The following is a 25,928-nucleotide window of genomic DNA, read 5'->3' as shown; positions in this document are numbered from 1 at the left end:
TACTTCATAAAAGCTTGTAGTACTGGTTTGTGGCTTATGAATTAGAGAAGCTAATTTTATAAAATTAGTGTAATGGGAAAAGGATGATAGCATTTAGGCTATTAAACTATTTTAGGAAATAGCAGTTGCTAGTTTTCTAGTCTGTGAGTATCCTTGAGTAATGTTTTATTTTATGAATAAAATACTAGGAAACAACTTTTTCCTTCTAATTAACTGTGTAGTTTTTTTGTCTCTTAAGCAAAATTATGAAAAAGCCCTTTTGTGCCCCTTTTGTTGTTTTCCAGTGGTTAAAAAATGTTTCGCTATAGAAAATGCTAAGAATAAAGAGGCATATAGTACAAAAAATATATAATTTTTCCACCAGTGGGAATAAACCATTCGTAACATTATGTCACATTTCCATCTAGTCTATTTAAATGTGTTTTTCCATAGATGAAAGTTCATGATACACATATATAAGTTACATTATTTTTTTCCATTTAACACTAATGCTGAAGCATTTTGCTTATTGTGTATAACTTTATAACAACATTTATAATAGTTGGATAGTGTTCTGCCTTGTAAATGAATCCCCTTTTTTTTCCCTACTTTTTCAATTGGTGCATTACAGTTATACATGCTGATGGGAGTTGTTGTAATTCATGCATGCACAGGATGAACCCCATTTTACTTAAAGTTTCCATTATTGTTGAATATTATTATTTTCAGTTTTCACTTATAGTAAGTAATTGGCAAAGAACATTTTTGTGTCTGTATTTACAATTTTTTTTTTTAGGAAGAAGGAATTGCTGGTAAATTCCTAGAAGGGAAATTCCTAAGTGAGAAAGTATTACTTTTACATTAAAGAGCTGCATATTTTTATTACCAAATCTATTATGTTTACTATTGAGAAATTTAGAGGTTTAGATAAATGAAAATAGTTACTTATAATATCACAACTCAGGGATAACTATCATTAGTTATTTTCATCTCTTTCCTATGATAGATAACTGAGTTTTCCTCAACACGGTACCTCTTGTGTTCTTACATAAATAGCATGTAGATGTGTGGTCTAAGGAATCTTAATAGATTTTTCACAGAGGTTCTAAAAATTACCTTATTAAAATGGCATGTAGGTGTTAGGCTACTTACTTATCCTTAAGAGAACCTGGAATGCAGAACTAAAATCAAGGACATTCTGAAAACTGCTTTTGTTCACTGAAAAGCTGTCCATGTGCATTTTGGGACTTTCATATTTAGGTTTAATTCTTAAACTGCTACCTTAAAATCTAGGATTTTTTAAAGCTTTCCAAACAGTTAAAGTTCAAAATTGTCTTTCATAGCAAGGACAGAAACAAGAAAAGGGGATATTACACCATGACTATAATATTTATTGAAGAGAACTTATTTTTTTAATGTGTTTGGACTATATTTACTATTTTTTGCTTTCAAATTTTAAAACTCATTTCAGTAGTCTTGGTATCAATCTTGCACGCACTGGAAAATATTCCAAATTTCAAGAAGCAGTGGTACTATGTGTAATCAAAGGACTTGTTATCAAATAACCACTAATATTTGTATTTAGGCCTATGTATGACCTTAATTGTGTTCAAACAAATTGTATTTGTCAGATAATATACATGTGCTTTATTAGAAACATTTTCTCATCTCTTGGCATCACAGACAAAAAAACAATTGGTAAATTATCCTACTAAATATTGTTCAAAATTATCTTGTTATTTTTCGGGAAGGAGAAAAATGTTCAAAATAAGAGTTGTATAAATTTTTATATTCCGCAGAAACTTTTTAACTTTAACAGACTTTAATGTGTTCTGATTTTATATCCTCTGGGAAATTTTATCTCAGTATCAGACAATTAAGAAAACATTTATTTGGAAATAACTGAAACTGGCTTCTTCCTCTTGTTGGATTCACATGATGACATTTGATTTATGGCCCACTGCTGATTTCAGGTCAGCAGTGATGTCAAATGGATTCCAGAATTTCTTGTAATATCTTTCTTTCCTTTTTAGTGAACCTACTACCTTTCCTCCTTCTACTTCCATCTTTTTATTTCTCAAAAAAAAAAAAATGTACGTATGCATTTATTTATTTATTTGGTACAAGGGATTGAACCCAAGGGCACTGGACCACTGAGCTACATCCCCAGCCCTTTTGAATTTTTATTTTGAGACAGGATCTCACCAGGTTGCCCAGGCTGACCTCGAATTTGAGATCCTCCTGCCTCAGCCTCCTAAACTGCTGAGATTATAGGCATGTGCCCAGCACAGTCTATTTTTTACTTCACATATTATTAACATCGGACTGGCTCTAGCTCAGCGGTTCCTTCGACACAGAACTTTACAACCACATATTATTAACATTTCCCACCCCTCCAAAAAAAATCTGTCTAAAGCATGGTTAAGCTGGGCACTGTGGCACATACCTGAAATCCCAGCAATTTGAGAGGCTGAAGCAGAAGGATCACATGGTGAAGGCCAGCATCAGCAACTTATTGAGGCCCTAAGAAATTTAGTGAGATCCTGTCTCAAAACATTTTTAAAAAGGGTTGGAACTGTAATTCAGTGGTTAAGAATCCCTGGATTCAACCCCCAGTACCAAAAAAATAAAATAAAACATTGTTGAATAGTATTCTTGAATATGATCCTCCATGTTCTTTTATTTGTTTGGTTGGTGTTTGTTTTGTATTTTGATACCAGGGATTGAACTCAGGGGCACTAAACCACTGAGCCATATCCTCAGCCCTATTTGGTATTTTATGTACAGACAGGGTCTCTCTGAGTTGCTTAGTGCCTTGCTTTTGCTGAGACTGACTTTGAACTTAAGATCCTCCTGCCTCAGTCTTCTCAAGCCATTAAGATTACAGGCATGCGGCATGGCACCCTATCCTCCATGTTTTTTTTTTCCTCCATGTTTTTATTTAATCAGTTTCCTATTAGTAAATATCTAGTTTATTTCTCTCTCTTGATTTCTCTCTAAAATAATCTTTCAGAGGGTATTCCTCTACATACACTTTTGTGTATGTACCTGATTATTTATTAAGGGAAATGCCATAGAAATGGAATCCTTACGTCAAGGAATCTGTACATTACCTATCTTATGGCATGAGATGCCAAATTACCCTCCAGAAAAGGAGTACCCATTAATTTTCAAAAGGAAGCACACATAGTTTTCAGGAATACTGCTTTTTAAATCTTTGCCAGCTTGGTAGAGGGAAGTAATATTCTTTGTGATTTTTATTTTTTAATTGTTTTCATTTTGTTATTTAAATTTGTGTTATTTGATTAATTTGATTAAAGCATTATGGCTATTTGCATTTCTCTCTTGAATTGTGTTTTCGTACTTTGGCCCATTTTTAAATTACACTGTCTTTTTTGTTGATCTGCTTAAATATTTTTCAGGTAGGAAATTATTTTTAATTGCTTCTTTTATAATCTTAAGAATTCTAAGTTCAATTTTTGTGGTTATGAAAGCATAGGGCCCTTTACCTTTCCTCTAGTCTTTTTTCCTTACCCACTGTTACAAAAAGTCAAATATAAATGAGAATTTATTTTATTGTCTAAATACAAGTATTTTAACATCAAATTACATGGGGGGAAAAGTTTAGTTTATATACTATGAAAGAATAACTAGAGAATTTTGTGTTAGTTTTCCTGTTTTTACTGCTTTCAAAAATCCTGTCATTATAGACCACTTATTCACACTGACTTTTCAATTGTCTCATAGGCTGCTATCTTGTATTTTCACTGGTGTTTGATAAACAGACACTCCTTCACAAAACAATGGAGCTATATCCTAATAAACCCATTATAAATTGACAGTATTATGAATTTAAATGCATTTACTTTACCTAACCTACGAACATCATCACTTAGCAACGCACTGTACTATAGAGTACTGGTTGTTTATTCTTGTGATAACATAGCTGACTGGGAGTTGCACATCACTGCTGCTGCCCAGCATGGAGAGAATCTCGACAGACATTGTTAGCCGAGGAAAGGATAAAACATTTGAAGCACAGTTGCTACTGAATGCATGTCATCTTTGCACCATCTAAAATTGAAAAAAATCTTAAGTTCAAACATCATAAGTTGGACACCATCTATGTAAGCTTGCAAAGTGAATTTTTTTATAACTTCAAAAATCTAATTGTATGGTAAGGATGATGCTACTCGGTGCCTCAGAAGGACAAATTATGATTTGAAAAATGAAAGACAGGGACTGAGGACGTGGCTCAGTGATATAGTGCTTGCCTGAAAAGCATGAAGCCCTGGGTTCAATTCCCAGCACCAAAAAAAGAAAGAAAATAAAAATGCAAGACAGTTCTTTTATTCATCAGTTTGACAGTTTTCATTTCTGGTCTTACATTTAATTTCTTGTACTTGCAAATTTGTATTTTACATAGTTGTTACTCATGGATTTTTAAATTTAACATTCTTGGAGACATTTCTATGTATATGGGCTTCTTAATATGTAAATCATATAAAATAATATAGCCATATTCTAGGAAAATTAGATAGTACGAAAATGATTACAGTGTTTCATAGACGAAGAATTTGGCATGTATTATAAATAACTCCATTTCATTTATCTGGTTTTTTTTTTCTGATTAGAAAAATAATACATGTTTGTTAAAGAAGAAGTTTAGGCAGGAAAATAGAAGAACACAACTTAAGTTGGGAACTTTCTGTACACCATTGGGGAAATCCCAAGATACAGATTTTTTTTTAATTTATAAAATTAGTTCATTTTGTTTTCATAGACCTATTACATTCCTTGAGGATGAGAAACACATCTCATTCATTTTTATATCCCAGGCATCATTCCTAGCATATAACAATTGTTTGGTAAATGTGACTTGTAGGCTCTCTGAAATAGTGAAAAAAAAAAACAAAAAACTAGGAGTTAGAAGACTTGGAGGGGTTTTTACCCTTAATTTATTATAGCTCTAGGAACTTGGAAGATTATATGACTATTTCCCCTTTTTGGTGCTGGGAATTGAACCCCATATGAATGTGAATATGTGACACCTTTTGAATCTCAGTTTCATGAGCTCTGGGATGTACTACTACTACTATTTACTTTACAGAATTGGAAAACAAATGCGATAGAATACCTTAAAGTGTCTTGTAAAATTAAAAAGTGCTATCCAGTTGTGAAAGTCACCATCATTTTTTTTATATTTCTGAGAAGTTCTTACTAAAGAACTCTATCGAGAGTATGGCAGATTCCTAGCTGTTCACCAAAAGGTCTACTTTTTCTTCTTTCTGGGAATACAACTAGACTCTTTGTGTTCCGCTCTTGCATTTAGGTGCGGTCATGTGACTGAGTTCTAACTTTTGGAATGAGCAGAAATAGTATGCACTGCTTTGAGGCCTCATTCATAAAAACCTGCTATGAGAGTCCTTTCTGAGCTTTCTTCCTCTTTTTGGCTGCAGTAGAGACAACCTTCAAAGTAACGTTAGAAAAACACCTTAAATATAGAAACACCACTTTGAATCTCATGTCTGCTAACTAACTTTACCCATCCAATTCTTCTACATGAACAAGAAATAAACTTCTGATGTACTTGAATCATAATACATTTGGGGTCTTCTTGTTAAAGCAGATGGACTATCCTATTATAAGAGCATGCCAATATTTGTTCCACTTTTTCTTTAGAGAAGCAGCATCTTCTCAACAAACAGCCTTACAAACAAGAAGTAATATCAAAGAAATAAATACAAAGATTTGTAGATATATGTGTTCTGTGACCCAAGATGAAATTGAAGACAGAATTATCATGTGAGAATTGTCTGTTCAGAAAAGTTAAAAATGAGGCTTATAATTAAAGTTTCATTGGACAATTTATATAGCTTTTTAATCTTATTTGTTTATTTTTTTACTTTTTTATTGTTGAGGCCAAGATTCCAAAAGAATATAAAAGAGGAAATATCTGGATAATATCTTGCTTTAATTTGTATTTTAAAACTTTTCCTTTAACATTAAATATGATACGCAAAGTGTATACAATATTTTCTAATGATAGTAATCATGTAATTTGAAAGAAACATGATTCCTTCTCTCCAACTCTATTAAGTTGTTGTAACCCATTTCTTAATAAAAGCTTTTTGTTGAGGAGTAGGTGGTGGTATCTAGACACACTCCAGAAATTGTAGGGCAAGACATTTTCTTCAAAATATGCCTATCTGTGAAATTCCATGTACCTTCCTAAGGAATACTGAGGAAATTCAAGTACACACCAACCCAACGTATGGCAATTTTTACCCAAAGTTAGCCAAAGTAACTGATAAAACTGGATTTTGTCATATTCTTCATGGGGGGAAAGGGTCTCTTTAAATGTCTTTAGGTTTGATGTGGCCCCGTAGTATCTTTAATCGCAAGTACAATTTTAATCAGTCTACTTATCTAGCAATTAAAGTTTAATACATTCAGCTTTCAAGTATTTTGATTACAATAATAAAACACCACTAAACAAAATGAAAATAGCTTTCACAGAACTCAAGTACTTTACTGCCTAGAAAAGGAGCTACTAACCTTTTTCTTCTGAGGCAGTAATTTAATTTTACACATTATGTTTAGTAATCTGATTTCCCCTGAGGAGCTTGGTGGTTCTGTGGGTTACAGTTAATTCAAATAAGAAAGAAGCTATGCATAGCAAGTTAGAAATAGAGGAAGGAAGAAATAAACTATAAACTTTAGGGGATAATAGCAAAGGACAGCCCAGACATTAGAAGAGAAGGAAAAAATCTTATGAACAGGATACCATGCCTGGTCCTATTCTCTGGCATACTTTTTTTTTTTTTTTTTTTTTTAGGTGTAGATGGACACAACACAATACCTTTATTTTTATGTGGTGCTGAGGATCAAACCCGGGTCCCACCCATGCTAGGCGAGCACTCTACCACTGAGCCATAATCCCAGCCCCTTGCATACCTTTTTAATAGTGATGAATTATTAGGGGCCATAAATAGTTGATAATAAAATTTACCTTGAAGCATCATAAGGTTAAGAGTAGGGGTTTTTTTTTATAGGTTTAGAATAGTTTTTTATAGAATGTGAAGTACATTTTAAAGTTTCTTCAAAACATTAGAATTAAATTGAGGTGCCAATTAACTGAAAATTTTATTTAAATCATATTGCCTTAATTTCAACCAAATATCTACAATTTTTTAAATTGATTCTTCTTAGTTGCATGAAAAAAGTGTGTGATTGTTGATTTCTGCCTACCCAGTCATTTCACCTTCAAATTAATTTAATCGCAAGTACAATTTTAATCAGTCTACTTATCTAGCAATTAAAGTTTAATACATTCAGCTTTCAAGTATTTTGATTACAATGATAAAACACCAAATTCTTAACCTTGGGATTGTTTGGGTTCCTATTTAGTTATGACAGAATGAGGCTGTATTTCCCGAAATCAAATTCCTTTTAGAAAGTTAAAATGTAGTGTTTACTCATATTTGAGATTTTTTCATTTTTATTTTTAAATGAAATTTAATCCAATTGATATTTTTTCATGTAGATGAATTTCAATTCTTTATATTCAGCATTTTCTATCCCCAGAAAAATATGTCTGTTATTTGGAACCTATCACCTACTCTTCTGGAGATATAGTATTTCAGTTCAACTGAAACTGACTTCTAAACTGGTTTTTGTTTGGCAGATTATTACTTTTTTTCCCCCCAGAATGTTTACTGTCTTTTATTTTTTTTTCCTTCGTAACAGCAAATTTTGGTCCTACATTTATTATTTTTTAAACATCTTTATTAAGATATAATTTGCAACCATATAATTTTTTTATTAAATCATTTATTCTGATTTGTTATACACAATGGCAGAATGCAATTCATTTCATATTACACATATAGAGCACGGTTTTTCAAGTCACTGATGGTACACAAAGTATTTTCACACCATTCGCGTCTTCATACATGTCTAACTCATTCCACCATCATTCCTACCCTCTTGCCCTTGCCCTTTCCTTTCCCCTCCCTCCCCTTTGCCCTAAAGTTCCTACATTCCTTCTATGCCCCCTCCACCCCCCCTAGCCATTATGAGTCAGCATCCTCATATCAAAGAAAACATTGGGCCTTTGGTTTGGGGTGATTGGCTTGCTTCACTTAGCATTATATTCTCCAGCTCTGCCCATTTAACTGCAAATGTCATGATTTTATTCTCTTAATGCTGAGTAATGTTCCATTATGTATATATACCAAAGTTTCCCTATCCATTCAGGCAGATTATTACTTTGTAGGTATTTTACAGTGAGATAATTGAAACTTATAAGACTTTATTCAGTTTATAGATGATGTAAAAAAAAAATTATAGTTGTATTGAAGTGAAATGTTTTATTTTAAAAATATTTTTATTAGTTGTTGATGAACCTTTAGTTTACTTATTTATTTATATGTGGTGCTGAGAAAGGAACCCAGTGCCTCATACATGCTGGGCAAGTGCTCTAACACTGAGCCACAACCCCAGCCCCAAATGTTTTATTAAAGTAACTTTGCAGAGTTGTTCTTCATAGCATGCTAAAGACACTGCCAGACAAAATCTACTGCAGTGCCTTACACGTGGTAAGAGTTTTAAAAATATTTGTTAAATAAATGAATTAATGCATTGAATTTAAACTAACTATCATGGTCATAGTAACTTACAGGCAAAGTCAGATGTCATTTATTAGATGAATTCTTAACAGAAGATGTTAACTGTTACATATTGAATGTATTTATTTCTGGGACACAGGTGGCGATAAAAATAATAGATAAGTCTCAGCTGGATGCAGTGAACCTTGAGAAAATCTATCGAGAAGTACAAATAATGAAAATGTTAGACCACCCTCACATCATCAAACTTTATCAGGTATGGTTTAGCCTTATATTTCTTCATGCTTGCCATTTTCAAATCTCTATTTTGCATCATGCTTTTTCCTTTTATGTTAGTTTTTTTAATCTATAAAAGAAGAATTAACATATGTTTTTACTAAACCAAACACATCTATTTTTCTGTATTATCCTTAAATAAAAATCTGGAAATCAGAAGCTAACAGGTGATTTTAAATTGTCTCTCAATTGCTGGTTATTTATTTTGCAACTGTGCATTTATGATACCCTGCCTGAACTTTCTGGGTTTTGTTAGTGGTGCCAGAAATGAGGATATGGCACTTGTGCTTATCTTAAAAGCATATTGTTTATGTTTGATGAAATACAATATTATTTAGTGGATACTTTGTAATACCTAAAGCCAAATCTTTTTTTTTTAGTTTTTATTTGTTCTTTTTAGTTATACATAACATTAGAATGTATTTTTACATGTTATACATACATGGAGTATAACTTCCCATTCTTGTGATTGTACATGATATGGAGTTACACTGGTCATGTATTCCTATATGAACATAGAAGTTATGTCCACTTCATTCTACTGTTTTTCCTATCCGCCTCTCCTCTCCCTTCCCTTAATTCCCCTTTGTCCAGTTCACTGAACTTCTATTCTTCCCTCCTCCACCCTTTATTGTGTGTTACCACCAAATTGTTTTTTTGAGGGGGTTGATTTTACCACATAAAGTAAATAAAACCATTCTTTTTTTAAATAAAAGATTTTTTTTTTAAAAATCAACTTTATTAAGACTAAAGTTTTGTAAACTGTACCTCTTTTAAGTCACAGTTTTAAAAGAAACCTTTTCTCAGGTTTTTAAAGAATACTTCATGTTTAATAATAGTAATATAAAACATTTCTAATATTTCTATTCACTAGTTAAGTAGGCATTTTTAATCAGAACACTTCTAAAACTGAAAGGTCCCAGCATGCTGACTTGTGACTTTCATCTTCAAAGTATGATGTTTATACCCATGGCATTCTGAAGTTGGCTTGTACTGGCCTGTGATATTGATTATTACATTTTTAGAAGTTTGCTGATAAACATCACATTAACATATACCTCATAAATTAGTCACAGCCCTTACTTTTATCAGAAATCCAATTCAGTTTCACACTAGTGTGCTCTCAAATGGGTTAGTAAAAGTGTCCTTGGGAATATAAGAAGTTCTTCTTATACTAATATTTTATTTCTTCTTATACTTGGAAGTGTGAGAAGTGTAAGAAGAAAATATTAGAACTTCTGTTAGGTTTATTGTGTCCTCCTCTGTGCATCTCATAGTGTACATGGTATATTTATACAATGGGACATGTGTATAATTTGTATATCTGTGTATGTGTACATAAATACATGCATATACATGTAAATATAACCTGCATATATATTTGACTAACATTTATTGGTAGACATTTGCAATAAAAAATATTGGAGACCATTGGCTTATGAGATAGCATCCAAGAATGAAAGATTGTAGTGTGCTGTTCAAACCAATTCCTAACATTCTAAAACTACAGAAGCCTTTTAGGTCAAATTTATATCAATGTATTTCTTTCTTTAAACTTTTTTTTTTAATTCCTAAAAAAAAAATACTTCTGGGAAACTTATTCTAGGAAATCTCTTGTAAACTGAAGAGTATCATTATTATGATTCACATGATAATCCTATCTTTATTTTTTTAAAGAGTATTTAAAAAATTTTTTAATTATAGATGGACACAATACCTTATTTTATTTATTTATCTTTATGTGGTGCTGAGAATCAAACCCAGAGCCTCACACATGCTCGGCAAGCACTCTACGACTGAGCTACAACCCAAGCCCAATCCTATCTTTATTTATATTAAGTAATTGATTAAAGTAGAGTTATTATTTGATTAGTTTAAGCCCAAATTGGGTTATAGAAAAGCAAATCAATCATCTTGAATCTAAAAATTAGTTTCCTTTCTAAATAGATATGTATTCAGTATAGTTTGAAAAGTCAGATTGATGACAACATACTTTGTGAACCTTGAAAAATAAAATAAAAGTATGTATTTTGGCTCAGTGGTAGAGCACTTGTCTCGCATGCATGAGGCGCTGGGTTCAATCCTCAGCACCACATAAAAAAATAAATAAATAAAGGTATTGTGTTCATCTACAACTAAAAAAAAAAGTTTTAAGTATTTAGCAATAGAGCTATGAAGAAGAAGCTATCAAACAGTGTTTTACAATTGTAGTACTTTGTAACAATATTTAAGTACAGGAGGAAGAATACTATGTTGTACCAGATTAGCTAGGCTGCAGGCCAGATAAATGAATTTCTTCTATTTTATTTTTCTTTTCTTAAAATCAAGGGTACCACGAAAACTTAGGGCTCAAAAACTCTGTGAGGTGGTGTTAAAGTTGATCTTCAAAACTTCCATTACCTATGTTAGTACTTCTCCAGTTTTCATGTGCATACAAATCACTTCACAATTTTATTAAATTCTAATCCCGTAGGTCCAAGGTGAAGCCCTAGATTCTGCATTTCTAACAAGCACCTGGGTAATGTTGCTACTACTGGTCCTTGGACACATTTAGAAAAAGGATCTAGGCTTTTCATTAAAATATTAGCATACAGATATTGCCTTGTACACTTCTCTGAACTTTTCATAACTGATTTTTTATTAATACTTTTAATTTAAGTAACCCCATAGAATGTCCTTCCTGTGAGACTAATATGAAATTATGTATCAATAGGTAATGGAGACCAAGAGTATGTTGTACCTTGTGACAGAATATGCCAAAAATGGAGAAATTTTTGGTAAGTTTTTTACCTTAATTTTTTTTTTTTAATTTGAAAAGGTCACTAATCTACATGGATGGGTTATTTCCTATTCAATTTTCAGCTTATTTAAGAGTTGGGGGCTGAGGTTGTGGCTCAGTGTTAGAGCGCTCACTTAGCATGTGTGAGACACTGGGTTCAAGCCTTAACACCACATAAAAATAAAACAAAGATATTGTGTCCATCTACAACTTAACATATATATATTTTTTTGGGGGGATAATATGCTTAATTCTCTCATTAGTGTTAAAGAGACTGGATAATCAAAAATAAGGAGAAACTTTCAGTCATGTTGCAACAGAGGTTTTCTTTACTTTTATATTCTTTTTTACCTTTCTTTCCACGGGAAAGATCGGACAAAGAATTATTGAGTCATGTTATTATGGTTTAGGTATTGGGGATATAATGTTGATTTAATCCCTGTCCTTGTGTCACTACAGCTACCAGACCTCAGGTCAAGTCCCTAACCCCCTCTGGGATTTGATTCCTTTATCTTTAATAAGAACAGTATTCAATTAGTTGGTCTCTGTGATCTATTCTACCCTAAAAATTGAAAGTATTCTATTCTAGCTGTCATCTAAAATATCTATTTATTTTTACTTTATGTAACCACAGTATTCTGGTGTCTAAATAATTCGTTCAAAAATTGTTTTTTAAACAGCTTTATTGTGGAATAATTCACATACAGTAAATTATACATACTTAAATTAATATGTACAATTTGAAAAGTTTTGATATCCATACACATGTCTGTGAAACCATCACCACATGAATATATCCATCACTTTCAAGTTTTTTTGTACTTACAATCACTACTTTCTGTTTCTGTTCTATAGATTTGTTTGTAGCTTCCGGAATTTTATATAAATGTGTGATATGTACCGCTTTTTAGTCTATCTGCTTTTCCTTGGTATAATTGTTTTAAATTCATCCATTTTGTTGTATATATCAACATAAAATTTGTTTTTCTTCCAAGTAGTCATTTATTATATTAATATACCCCAGTTTGCTTATTCATCCATCTGTTGACAAACACTTGGGTTGGATTCAGTTTGGGGCTATTAGGAGTAAGTTACTATGAGCATTCATATACAAGTCTTTGATTTACACAGTCTACCTTCAAGAAATATTTACCACATCAAATATAGTATAAGAACCTAAAAATAATATACTTCTATTTTGCCCCACCTGGCCTTTATGTTCTTTTTAGATACTCATGACAGTAGAGTGTATTTTGACATATTATACATATATGAACTATAACTTATTCTAATTAGAATCCCAGTCTTCTGCTTGTATCTGTTGTAGAGTTTGACTGTGGTGTATTCAAATATGAACATAGGAAAGTTATGTCCGATTCATTCTGTCTTTCCTATTCCCATATCCGCTCCCTTCCCTTCATTCCCCTTTGTCTAGTCCACTGAACTTCTCCCTCCATCCCCATTGTGTTAGCATCTGCATATCAGAGAAAACATTCGGCCTTTAGTTTTTTGGGGTTGGCGCGTTATGTTCTTGTTATAATATTTTATTTATGTCTGTTATGCCACACGATATAGTTTTGTTAGTTTTCCTTTAGCAGGTATCTTTTATAAAAACTTCAATGTTTTTTGTAAACCCCTACATATTTACCTGTGTAGTAACCATTGCCACATTATGTGTGCCACATTCCTCTATGTACATGTATAATTTGATCCTCCTTTGTGTGGATTCATACTTTCATATAGAGTTATTTTTCTTTTGCTTAATGATTTACTTTAATATTTCCTATAGCATAGGTGATGAAATCTTTTCAGCTTTTGTATGCTAAAATAGTCTTTATCTTGACTTTCTTTTTTGTTGTTGTTGCATTGCTAGAGATTGAACCCAGGGCCTCATAGAGGGTAGCCAAGTGTTCTCTCATGAGCTATGCCCCATCCCTGTCTTTGTTTATGAAAGATATTTCCACTAGGTATAGAATTCAAGATTGACTGTTTTGGTTTTCTTGTCTTTTCTTTTTTAGCACTTTAAATATCTGTTTCACTGTCCTTTCATTAGCATTGTTACTGATAATAAATCTGCTATTGTTCTAAATCCTTTCTATATAATATGGCTTTTTCCCCCCTGTGTCTACTTTTAAGATCTCCCATTTTTACTGGTTATCACATAACAATTTGATTATGATATGCCTTTGTGTGGTTTTCATTATGGTTTTTTGTTTGTTTGTTTGTTTGGTGTTCACAGATCTTCTTGGACCTGTGAACAACAGCTAAAAAATGTCTAAATGCCTAAATTGAATTCATTCTGTTGTTTTCCTAACTAATTTTTCTGTCCCATTTCTCTTTCTTCTTTCCTCTCCGTCAGAGATTCTAGTCAAACATTTATTAGGTTGTTTGAAATAGACTCACAGCTCACTGGATACTCTTTTTCCATTTAAAAAAAAAAAATTTTTTTTTTTTTTTTTTTTGCTCTTTCATTTTAGGTAGCTGCTGTTTCCTATGTCTTCAAGTTCACTGATCTTCTGCAGTGTCTAATCTGCCATTTTCCCCATCCAGTATATTTCTCATCTCAGATGTTGTACAAGTTTAGAAGGAACTTGAAACTTTTTTACAACTTCCATGTATTTACTTAGCTTTTTGAACATCTTGAATACAGTATAATAATTTTTAGTGTCCATGTGTGCTAATTCCAGCCTCACTTGTCAGTTCTGGATCAGGCCTGGTTGATGTTTCTCCTCAGATATGTTCATGTTTTCCTGCTTCTTTACATACAAGGATGGAGGGATGGGGATTGGGGGAGTTGGCTGCAATATTAAATATAGTGATCAAGGCACACCTCACTAACATTTGAATAAAGATTTAAAAAGCACAATCCTGTAGCTATGGGGAGAGGGGAGATTATCCAGAGATAGAAAAGAGTAATTCAAAGGCTCTGAGGCAACAGTTGCTTGGTGTGTTCAAGAGATATCAGGGAGGCTAGTAGGGCTGGAGAGAAGCAAAAGGAAAGAGCAAGAGTGAGCAAGACTAGTAGAAAATGATGTTAGAAAGTAGATCTGAGGCAGGAGTGGGGCAGATTTGGGCCTTAATAAGCCATTTTAAGGACTTTGACTTTTACCTTGAATAAAATTAGGGAACCATTCTCAGCAGGGTTTCAGCAGAGAAGTGAACTGAATCTAATCTAGCATTTTAAAAGTATCACTGAGACACACACTGCTGTGTTGAGAACAGACTATAGTGGGAAGGGATAGAAACAGGAAGATCAGGTCAGAGACTATTGTAGTAGATGATGATAGTTCAGACCAGGTTTGAAGGAGGGTAATAAGTCACAAATTGTTGAACTCAGGCTATATTTTGAAAGAAAAAATCAGTAAGATGTTTCGACAGATAAAGACCACTTAAGTAGTGAGTAGTGAATATAATTATGGAAGAAGACAAAGCCTCGTATCTGAGGCACTCAAACATTAAAAGGTTGGGAAAAGAGAAGAAACCAGCAAACGAGCCAGACAAGGAAAAAAAGAGAATGTGGTATCCTGGAAACCAAGTGAACTAAGTAATCTCAGGAGGCTGGAGTGAACATCTGTGTCAGTGAGGCTGATAGGTCAAGAATAGTGGGAAATGACAGTTTACCTTTATATTTGGCAGTTGGTAAGAGCAGTTTTGGTGGAGCAACTGGGTCAAAAGCTTGATTAAAGGGATTTAAAGAAAATGAGAAAAGAACAATGAAGAGATCAAAATAGATGACTCTTCAGAGGAATTCTGCTGCAAAAAGGGAGAAAAGAAATGGGGAGACAGTTGATAAGGACAGTGAGGCCGGGAATGTAGCCCAATGGTAGAGAGGGCTTGCCTGGCGTAGGTGAGGCCCTGGGTTCAATTCCTAGTGCACATGCACTCACATGCACAAAGTGTGTGTGTGTGTGTGTGTGTGTGTGTGTGTTTGATTTTTTTTATCCAAAACAAGTTGAGAAGGACAGTAAGATCAAGCGAAAGAGGTTGTTGGGTTTTTTGCTTTTTTTGTTTGTTTGTTTGGTTGGTTGGTTTTTGCACCAGGGATTGAACCCAGGGACACTTAACCACAGAGCCACTGAGCCATATCCCCAGACCTTTCTATTTTTTATTTTGAGACAGTGTCTTGCTAAATTACCTAGGGCCTCACTAAGTTGCTGAGACTGGCTTTGAACTTGCAACCACCATGCCCAGCAAGAGAAAGATTTTTAAGCCTTTACCTATGGGGATATTTTTAAAACTTTAAGCTGTAGTTTCATTAAACTAGACATGGCTGTTACATGGTAGGTGTCCTTTCTATAAAAATGGATTGTCTCAGTTCTATTCTCGCTAAGAACTTATCCAAACTCCTGAAACAGATTTGTGTCACTTTATTTTATATAAATTGAGGCATAATTTGGAGATTTTAAATATAATAAAATTTATTTTTAAATGTCTAAAGTAAATGTTTAATCCAAGTTCTGAGAAAAAAAATCTGAAGAAGATAGGAAAGTTGGACAGTGAATACTAGTTATTTTCCTGGTACAGTTATTTCTTGAGCACTGAAGATAATGAGTAATAAAGTTTAATTTTAAAAGATGATGAAGACTTAGGGCTGGAGCTGTGACTTAGTAGTAGTGCACTTGCCTGACATGTGAGGCTCTGAGTTTGATTCTCAGCACCACATATAGTAATAAAATAATGGTCTATCAACAACTTAAAAAAATATTTTTAAAAAAGATGATGAAAACTTTGGATAATCTTCACTATTTTAGAATGAAAGACTCTGAAGAGAATTTAGAGATCATTTAGTCCAATTGATTTTTTATTTTGACTTTGTCATATAGCTTATAGCCCAACCACTCTATTGTCTTTTCTAACAAAAACTATTTCTGTACTTTTCCTTACTTGGCTTCATCTTGTACAAAGTCATCTAAAAACTGGGAACCTTGGTGTTAGTATTGATTTCTTCTCCCTCATCCCTCTTCAGATAGTTTTAAATCCTGCCCCTACAGCTTCCTAAGTATCTCTTTAAGAAGTCCCCATCTCTTCATACCCACTGCTAATTCCTCAGGTAGGGTGCTCATTCTTCCTTATCTATGTTATGCGGCCTCCTCCTAATTGTTATAATTCACACTGGCTCCAGAATTATCTTTCTAAAACACAAAAACAGTCATGTTAGTTATCTTTATTTTCTGAGTTTTTTATAATAATCATTAATTTTTAAAAAAATTAAAAAACAAGGTAATGGCATGAGAATGTTTTTAGTAAAAGAGTTGAAATTTCATGTGGCTCCTGAAGATATAGTCCACGCAACATTAATCAAGTAATGAAAAATATACATATATAAGATTTTAAGTGACCTAAGCCAAAAATGTTTTAAGTCAACTGGAGACCTAAATGAGAAATACCCACACAAACAGTATTAAATTGTTTACTTAGGACTATGGATTAAGATTTATCTTTAGTTTTATAACTTTGGAATCACTTTTTTTTTTGGTACCAGGAATTGAACTCAGGAAAACTTGACCACTGAGCCACATCCCCAACCCTATTTTGTATTTTATTTAGAGACAGGAACTCTGAGTTGCTTAGCGTTCCTCTTTGCTGAGGCTGGCTTTTAACTCACAATCCTCCTGTCTCAGCCTTGGAATCACTCTTTGCTAGTATTTCTTTCAGTGCCTACTCTGTGCTAGAAGGGTATTGTGTTCCTTTTTTTATTTTTCATTTCCTTTCATACTTAGTTGGCCAGCAGATCATACCCTGTGTTCTTGCAGAATTACTTGAAATTAAATCCTTCTGTCACTGCAGTCATCACCCTGATCTAGACTTTCATCACCTCTACTCTTTAGTGAAGTGAAGATCTCTTTTTTACCATAGCCTATTTCTTCCCCAGTCAAGTACATTTCAGTACAATTCCTGTTTAATCCTCCAAATATATTATTTTTATTTTATCACAATTGTGTTAAATGACTTTCACTTACTACCCTATTGCTTACTGGATAAAATCCAAAATAGGGTAGCTCCACTAAGACCATGGATGTGTCCAACTATTCCTTGCGTAGATCTATTGATGATCCTTAGGAATGGACAACCAAATTAGAGTATAATATTCACCTCAATTAATAAATCATTCCTTTTGTTGTTGTTGTTGTTGTTGTGTGTTTGTTTGGTACTAGGGATTGAACCCAAGGGTGTTTTACCAATGAGCTACATCTCCAGCCCTTTTTAATTTTTATTTTGAGACAGGATCTTGCTAAGTTGCTGAACCTGCCCTTGAACTTGCAATTATCCTGCCTCAGCCTCCTGAGGCTCGAATTACAGGCATGTGCCACCACCCAGCTTTTTTTTTTTTCCCCTCCTTCACTCCTTCCTTACTTCCCTCTCTCCCTCTCTCCCTTCCTATCTTTTATCGTCTAAGTTTTTATTTTTTTGCAAAACATATACTTGTGCTAGTAAACTTCAAGGAGTCAGATAATTCTGCAAGATCTGTTACAGAAAATACCAGTCGTCCATCCTCCCTACTCCTTCAGAAGCAACCACTTTCACTTCTTGTAGTTAATCAGTTTGAATTTACCTCCATTTGCCAAATATGCTTATATTGCCACTTCTGGACTTTTCTTCTCTTTTAGGCACAATCTTTTGGTTACCTTTTGAATTCTTCCCCCTACTCTCATATGTTAGGACCAATTGGGAAAGCCCTTGAGTGTTAGGATAAGGTTAAGATTGTTAGAATGGCCATCCTTAAACCAAAAGATGATGATGTATGAAAGGCCATTTTTAGGAAGGTAAATCCAGCAGTGATATATAGTCTGAAGGCAGAGGAAAGAGGCCATCTCTATTTTAGTTATTTAGATGTAAGAGGTTGAATGTCAGTATTAAGATGTTAATTGTCAGGCTAGGGCTGTAATTCAGTAGTAGAGCATGTGCTTACCATGTGCTCGAACCCAAGAAAAATAAAAACAGATGTTCGTAAAAACGATTTGTACAAGACTGTTCATCGCAGCTTTTTAACAATTGCCTAAAACAGGAACAGCCCAAATGTCCATCAGCAGGAGAAGGTATCCAAAACAATTTGTGGGTAGAAATACAATGGAAAATGACTCAACAGGAAAAAGGAGCGAGCTCCTTACACATGCAACAACATGGATAAATCTTACAGACATTGTGCTGAGCAAAAGATAGTGAACACAAAAGAATATAAAGTATATGGTTCTGTTTATGTAAAGTTTTAGAACAGGCAATACTAATGGATGGTAATAGAAGTTGGAAAGTGATTATTTCTAAGGAGAGAGGAAAATTGAATTGAAAGGACCAAGAGGGAAGTATCCTGGATAATGGAAGTATTTTTATTTTGAATGATAGTCACACAGAGTATAAATTATTATATCTAAATAACCACCTAATACTTTGCATTTTATTGTATGTAAATTATACATCGATACATTCTTTTCTCTCTCAAAAAAGAAGAGTTTAGAATAAAGGTATAGATTTGAGAATTATCTCTATAGAAGTGATAAAGGAAACTTTTACAATGAAATCTCAGAATGAAGAAACCTAAGAAGTGAGTTTTAATTATACCTTCATATAGAAGGCAAGTGGAAAAGAGGAATTGATGAGGTTGAAGAGTGTCTTGGAAATAGTTTCTGTCCTGAGTAGTCAAAGTAGGAAAGAGCTTGGAGTGGAGTAGGGGTATTTGATCATCAAGAAATCACCAATTGGCGAGACGCAGTGGTGCATGCCTGTAATCCCAGCAACTTGGGAGATGGAGGCAGGTTCAAAGCCAGCCTCAGCAATTTATTGAGGCACTTAGCAACTCAACAAGACCCTGTCTCTACATAAAACATAAAAAAGGGCTGGAGATGTGGCTCAGTAATTAAGTACCCCTGGGTTTAATCCCTGGTACAAAAAGAAAAGGAAAAAAAAAAGAAATTACCAATTACTTTAAAGAAAAATATCTTTCAATAAATTTAAGAGGTTAAGGATATGTGGGTGGTTAAGAAAGGGAGAAAGGTATTATGAAACTATTTGAGGTTTTCAAGGTGAAAGGAAGGAGAGAAAGAATGAACTGAGGGATGGTTAGGGTCTGAATAATTCATTATTTTGTCATGGTTTTCCTTGTGATTTTGGTGTTTGAAGAAACTAGAAAAGAAAAAAATAAAAGCAGAAAGAAGAGGCAGTTGATGAAATAAGTTCCCACAGTAAATGAGATGATGGATAAGAGCACAGAGAGTGGTCAGTTCAGAAGAGAGGAAGTGTCCTCCCCTGAGAGGTGTGCATAGGTGTAGTTATAATGAGAATTAGAGATCATGCCAAGGATGTGGTACAGAGGAGCTCTGTGGTAGAAGAAAAGGAAGATGAGTGTGTTCATAGAGGATAGATTTAATCCATTCTGAAATGTAGCAGATGAGACATCAAGGAAAGTATAGTATAACAGAAACAGTGGGAAAAGGTTTTTAACAGCAGTACTCCTGTGAGAGTCAAGCCATGAATAAAAGGATCAATAATTAGTAATATGGGAGTTTGTGGTCAGCTCACAGCCAGCTGTGCTTCTCAACCTAAGAGGAGAAAAAGTAGACAATATGAATGTCCAAGATTGGGGATTATAATGGTAAAAGGTCAAATGCATGTTAAGAGTTGCGTCAGAAAGGTTATTGTTGAAAAGGCAAACTGAGAAATCAATGGAGAGTTCTGGAGAGAACTAAGTAAAGCAACAAAATAGTCTTATGATATGTGAAAGTAGACAGTAAAAAGACCGAAGGTAATGAAATGGGTGAAGACTTTAGGGGGAAAAAAACACATTTATATTTAAAAATTAAAAACCATAGCCTTGAGCTTGTACATAATTTCTCAGCTTCTTGCTACTTTTAAGCTCTCTTCTACTCCTGGCATGATTGCCTACTAATTCAGGGAAAGCCTTAGGTCTGCATGCTCCTCCTCCTCTTCTTTGCATAGAGAGAGGTTTCCTGTGCCATCTGGTTTTCTTGCTCCATCTGACTAGGTTAACGCCAAAAGAGCAATTATGGTAGCATGCTGGGAGTGCATCTACAGTGCATGATTCATGCGTTGTGAAGCCGTGGTGCTTATGCTTTATTTTTGTTTGATTAATTATATTGCATCTCATTCCACAAAGAGCGAAAGTATTTTTAAAAGAGAATAATTCCAAAATAATTCTAAAATATAAATAACAAGAGAGCTGAACCAGAAAATACATATAAGAGTAGAAAACGATTGTTGGGGGAAGAAAAGGAATACAAATATGCAGGCAGTTTGGGCCTAAGAGCTTCACATTTAGCTGTGATCTTCAGGCTGTCATAGTGAAAAGAATATATAATCATGTACAGAATTTTATTGAAGAGAAAGAAGGGTACTTATTCCTGAAAGAAAGCAAGACTTCATTAATAAATTCTAGGATAAATTTTTCCCTTTGGGGTTTTTTATAGAAGGTACTAAGTAATCTTTTTAAAACAAAAATCTGATCCTATTAAAACTTTTCAGGAGCTTCTATTGCTTTGGAATAAAGCCCAGGGTATTTAACAGAGCCATCAAGAATTATTACATTATAGTCACCCTGTCCTTAAAAACAATTACAGTGAAGGTTATGTCTTGAATACTTGATGGGTACTATTAATATCTTCATTTTGGGGTTGAGAATATATAGCTCAGTGGTTGAGTATTTGTCTAGCATGAGGGAGGCTCTGGACTTGATCCCCAGCAAAATCCCCCCATATATATTCATTCTTGTACACAGTAGGAAAAACTGAGAAGCAGAAAGTTTAAACGATTTGCCCAGAGTCACAAAGCAAGTAAGCAGTTAAATAATATTACTCAAATGAAGCTGTAGTCTGATTTTGTACCCAGAGTTGATAACCACCTCTGATGTACTAACTAGTTATATGGTCTCTCAAACTTCTTCGAATTTAACAAACCACTTCTAGCTCAGTGACTTTACTCTTTTCTGTTTCTTCTGCCAAAAGGATCATCTGCCCACCCTTCATTTCCTTTAGTGTAACATTTAATTGAATTGAATCTTTATGGATATTTTATAGTTTTATCATTAAAAGCTAGAAGCTAGGAAAACAATGGTTTTGTCCACTATAGTGAATATAACAATTCCTCTTGATGTAATATGTAGCTTTAGCCCTAAATTCCCTTCTCTTTTATAGTGGAAGTAGGAAGTATTTGGGTTCCTTCATTCAATACTTTGGAAACTGCTTAGTGGACTTCTTACCAAATCTAATGACTGTCTCTTACAAAACATATAACTAAGCTGATCTCCATATTGGTTTGAGCTGATCTCAAAGTAGAACATAATTTCTGATGCAGAAATGCTCGAGGGCTGGGGTTGTGGCTCAGTGGCAGAGTGCTTGCCTAGCACGGGTGAGGCACTGGGTTCAAGCCTCAGCACCACATAACAAATAAAATAAAGGCATTCTGTCCATCTACAACTACAAAAAATAAAATTAAATTAAAAAAATCTGTGCTCACCCGGTGTGGTGGTGCACACCTGTAATTCCAGCAGCTCGGGAGGCTTAGACAGGAGGATCTCAAATTCAAAGCCAGCCTCAGCAAAAGTGAGGTGCTAAGCAACTCAGTGAGACCCCGTCTCTAAATAAAATACAAAATAGGGCTCAGTGGTCAAGTGCCCCTGGGTTCAATCCCAAAAAAAAAAAAAAAAAAAAAAAAAAAAAATCTGTGCCCTAGAAAGCCCTTTGCTCTCTATAGATTCACATCCTACCTTTTTAAAAGTTCCAGCTGAAGTTCCATCTCCTCAATAAAGGCTTTCCCAATTAATTTTGTCGATGTTGATTTCCTCTTATGAGAGCATTCTATGTAGTTCTCTTTACTGAACAACTCATTTTGAAAGTTTTATCTACATACCCTTTTTATGTGTGCACACGCGTGCGTGCATGCGTGTGTATGTGCGGGGGAGGGTACAGCAGACTGAACCCAGAGATGCTTCACCACCAAGTTCCATCCCTACCCCCTTTTTATTTTATATTTTGAGACAGGGTCTCACTAAATTGCCCAGACTGGCCTCAAATTTGTGGTCCTCCTGCCACAGCCTCCTGTTTCACCAGAATTACAGGCATTCCACATACTACCTTTTATTTTTGTTAAAAAGTCTTCATGCCTATCTTTTATCTATAACAGACTGTAAGCTTCTGGTGAGGACTCAGCACAATATAAAGCATTTAATAAATGCCTGCTGAATGAATGGTCTAAGAGTCCTCTTTGACCTTATAGATCTTATTTACTCAGTGAAGCCAACAGAAGAACACTGCCAGGTCAAGTAGTCTGAGATACTTCTTTGTTCAGTTTTTGAAAGGAGTGTTTACTCTTTAGGAGATAAACATGAATGAGGAAATACAAACTAAATCAAGGGAGAAAATTGGCTTTCTCTAGTATACTAAGCAGTTTTTGAGTACTTACCACCCTACAGTTTCTTTCTTCCACTTCCACACCTCCCTTAAAATAACCTTTTCAGAATATCATGGTAAATAAGAGCATGTACATTTAATCTGGGTAACCTTTGTTTTCCAGTTCTTATATAGCAGTTGGTGCTCATTCCCTTATAAATATTATTTTTCTTGTCTGGCAGCATAGACTATATAATGGCAAATGAATTTGCTAAAAAAGAGCCTTGGGTTATTTATTAAAAAGTTTTGACTTTTAACTTTTTCCTTTGGAATCTTAGGTGTGGTTAATTAAAGTTATTCAAGAGTTCTGTATTCTTTATAACTATTTTTCATACTTGTTCATGTGGTCACATGCAGTAGATGGTGCAAAATCATAGGGTGGTCACCTCCCAGACAATTTGGGCACTGTTCAAACAATTAAACTGGCAGTCAGCAGATTCCGGCCTGGTAATTAAATTACCCAAGGTCTTTGTTTTCAGGTTTGTGCTCCTTGATATGCTGTGTCTTTCCAGGCTGAGCATGTGCCTGAGGTTTATTGATTCATTTCCTGTCTTTCCCTTTCAATGGTAACATATTAGGATGCCAGCTGTGATAATTGAAAAAGGGCTTTGTTTAGTCAAAATTCCTTTAGACACTTGGTTACTGAGAGAACCTAAGGGACAATTTTTATGGCTGTTGGTTACTATCTTAACAGCCTGAAGGTAATATTAGGAAAGTAGTTTATTTGCTTTCTACTATGAGTTTAAAAAAAATTTAACTCACTTTACTTAACCAATAGGACTCTAAGTTTTAATTCTTTTTTTTTTTTTTTAGCTTATTATTAACTAGGGTCCTAATCCCAAATTTCTCACTTCTCCGGTATTTTTCAACCATTGCTTTAGTTCAGAATTTCATCATTTCTCACTTTAATTATTTCGACAGTTTAGGGTCCCTCTGTCACTAGACTAGTTCCTCTTCTAATCTGTTTTACGTGTTACTATCAAAATGATCCCTCTGTAATACAGATAATCATTTTTATCATTTTTCTGCTTAAAGTATTTCTTTAATTCCCTCTTGCCTTCTGTATAAAATCAAAAGTTAGTATGAAATTATATAATGATTATATCCAATCACATCCTAAGACATGTTATATGGTTTTATTGACTGAATATAACTGCTCTGCAGATGTATAGGCAAACACTTTCACACATCTGAAGATGGTAGATGTCAGTGTAGAAAGATATTAAATTGGTGTGTACTTCGAAAGGGTATGCAAATGTTGAATTCATGCAGATAAAATTAGACTGTCCTTGGATGTAATATTTAGGATCTTTCCCTTTGAGTTTTTATTAGATGTGTGTGATGAAGTTATCTTTGAAGATGTCAGGTCTAATTGGATTATGTGTAAATCTTTTTAGTTAACTTTTAGAGAAACTAGTAACTACATGAAAGCGCCAGCATGATTCATGATTCAAGAAGTTGTTATTGCTCTCTCTTGCCTTTGTTTAAATTGGGTCAGACATTAAAGTCAGGAGTAAGGTCTGTGTGCTAGTTCTAGTTATGACATTAACTTCTAACATAAACCTCCTTTGGCAAGTCACATATCATTTCTAAACCTCAATGTCTGTCTTCCTCGGCATATCAAAGAGCAGATCAGAGCTGTGTGAGTGTAGGAAGTGCTACATGCTCAACACCATGACTAGTGCTGGGTATTTAAAAGAAAATGAAAGAAGTGAGTGACTTGACCATTGTATTGGAGGAGTTCATAGTTTTCTACATTTATAAAGTTGAGTTTCTGAACATACATTTGATGAATGGTAGGGATTTGCCAGAGTTTATTAAATAAATTGTCTCTAAACTTCATAGGTTTGGAAATAGAAGCATAACAGACCTTAATTGAGTCGACAGGTTTCTGAAAAGCAGTCCTGTTTGCCTATTAACATCTTTTTTAAATTTCAGCTATCTCCTGCTGATTATTGGCTGCCTGCCTTTAGTTATGGTTCAAAGCTGACATTCTGTACTGTGAGCAATGAGTATTCCTGTGTCTGTCAGCTGTAGCTTGGTTACAGTGAAGGGAGAGAGAGAAACATCAGCTGTCCTGATCTTGGCTATAACCATATCCACTCAAATTCTGTTAATGTGAGAACTTTGGCCGTCTGTTTTGATTTGTTCACTAATTTTCTGTTTGGGGGGAGGGGGTTATTTGTTTGTTTTATTTTATTTTTAGGATCAATTTTTATTAAGCTAATTATTTTATTAGGAATCTCAGTAAGATTGAATTGATTCAGAGAAAACTAATTCTTTGTGGAAAAGGGAGAACCAGAGATAGGTTTCATCTGTGAATTAAGGTGGTATAAAAGATAGATTTTCTACTTGGGAAAAAACAGGAAAACCATAATCTGCATATAGATTATTTTTTCTTCCCATTTGGGTAAATACCCTTTTTGCTTTCAGAAAAAGGTCTCTGAGTAAGACCTTTGAAGACCTTTCTGCTTGGAATCTCTGTTCTTGTCAAGCTCATAAAGTGCCTCTAGGCAGAAAACCAGGAGATCCTAGGCCTCATCTAATTTGTTTCTCCTCTTTCAGTAATCATAGTCTTAGGTTACCTGTTGTCTAGTGGCTGAAAACAGTTGTGTGATGGATAGACACACACACACACACACACACACCCCACACATATGGCAGTTTGCTAATTATTCTAAGTGAAGGATAAATCTAGTTCATGTTACTACATCTTTAAAATTTTATTCTGATTGTGTTTTAACTTTGTTTCTTGAGGATTTTTTTCATTTGCTGAACTCATTTTCTGTCTTAAATGGAATTTACATTCCTCAAGAGTTTGCTTGTTCTGATTTGTATATGCATCTTTATCATTGAAACTCCTCATTA

General features: G+C 34.1%; 1 protein-coding gene across 5 annotated transcripts in view; it reads left to right on the top strand.

Moving 5' to 3' along the window:
• Positions 1 to 423: 423 nt before the first annotated feature.
• The window catches only part of Sik2 (salt inducible kinase 2), a 119,941-nt gene continuing 94,436 nt past the window's right edge, over positions 424 to 25,928 (top strand). For 2 of the 5 annotated variants that reach the window (XM_048796043.1, XM_048796041.1), the window contains exons 1-2: positions 8,613 to 8,865; positions 11,599 to 11,662. In XM_048796043.1, coding sequence (XP_048652000.1) covers positions 8,824 to 8,865; positions 11,599 to 11,662 — 106 coding nt within the window. In that variant the 5' untranslated portion in view covers positions 8,613 to 8,823. Of the gene's footprint in view, positions 827 to 8,612; positions 8,866 to 11,598; positions 11,663 to 25,928 lie in introns of those variants that run through there. The other 3 variants (XM_048796042.1, XM_048796046.1, XM_015489904.2) reach the window with 3 other exon arrangements.

Source organism: Marmota marmota, unplaced genomic scaffold (genome assembly GCF_001458135.2).
Source record: "Marmota marmota marmota unplaced genomic scaffold, marMar, whole genome shotgun sequence".
NCBI lineage: Eukaryota > Metazoa > Chordata > Mammalia > Rodentia > Sciuridae > Marmota > Marmota marmota.
The sequence above is the reverse complement of the archived record's forward strand: the minus strand, read 5'-3'. Positions and strand labels throughout refer to the sequence as shown.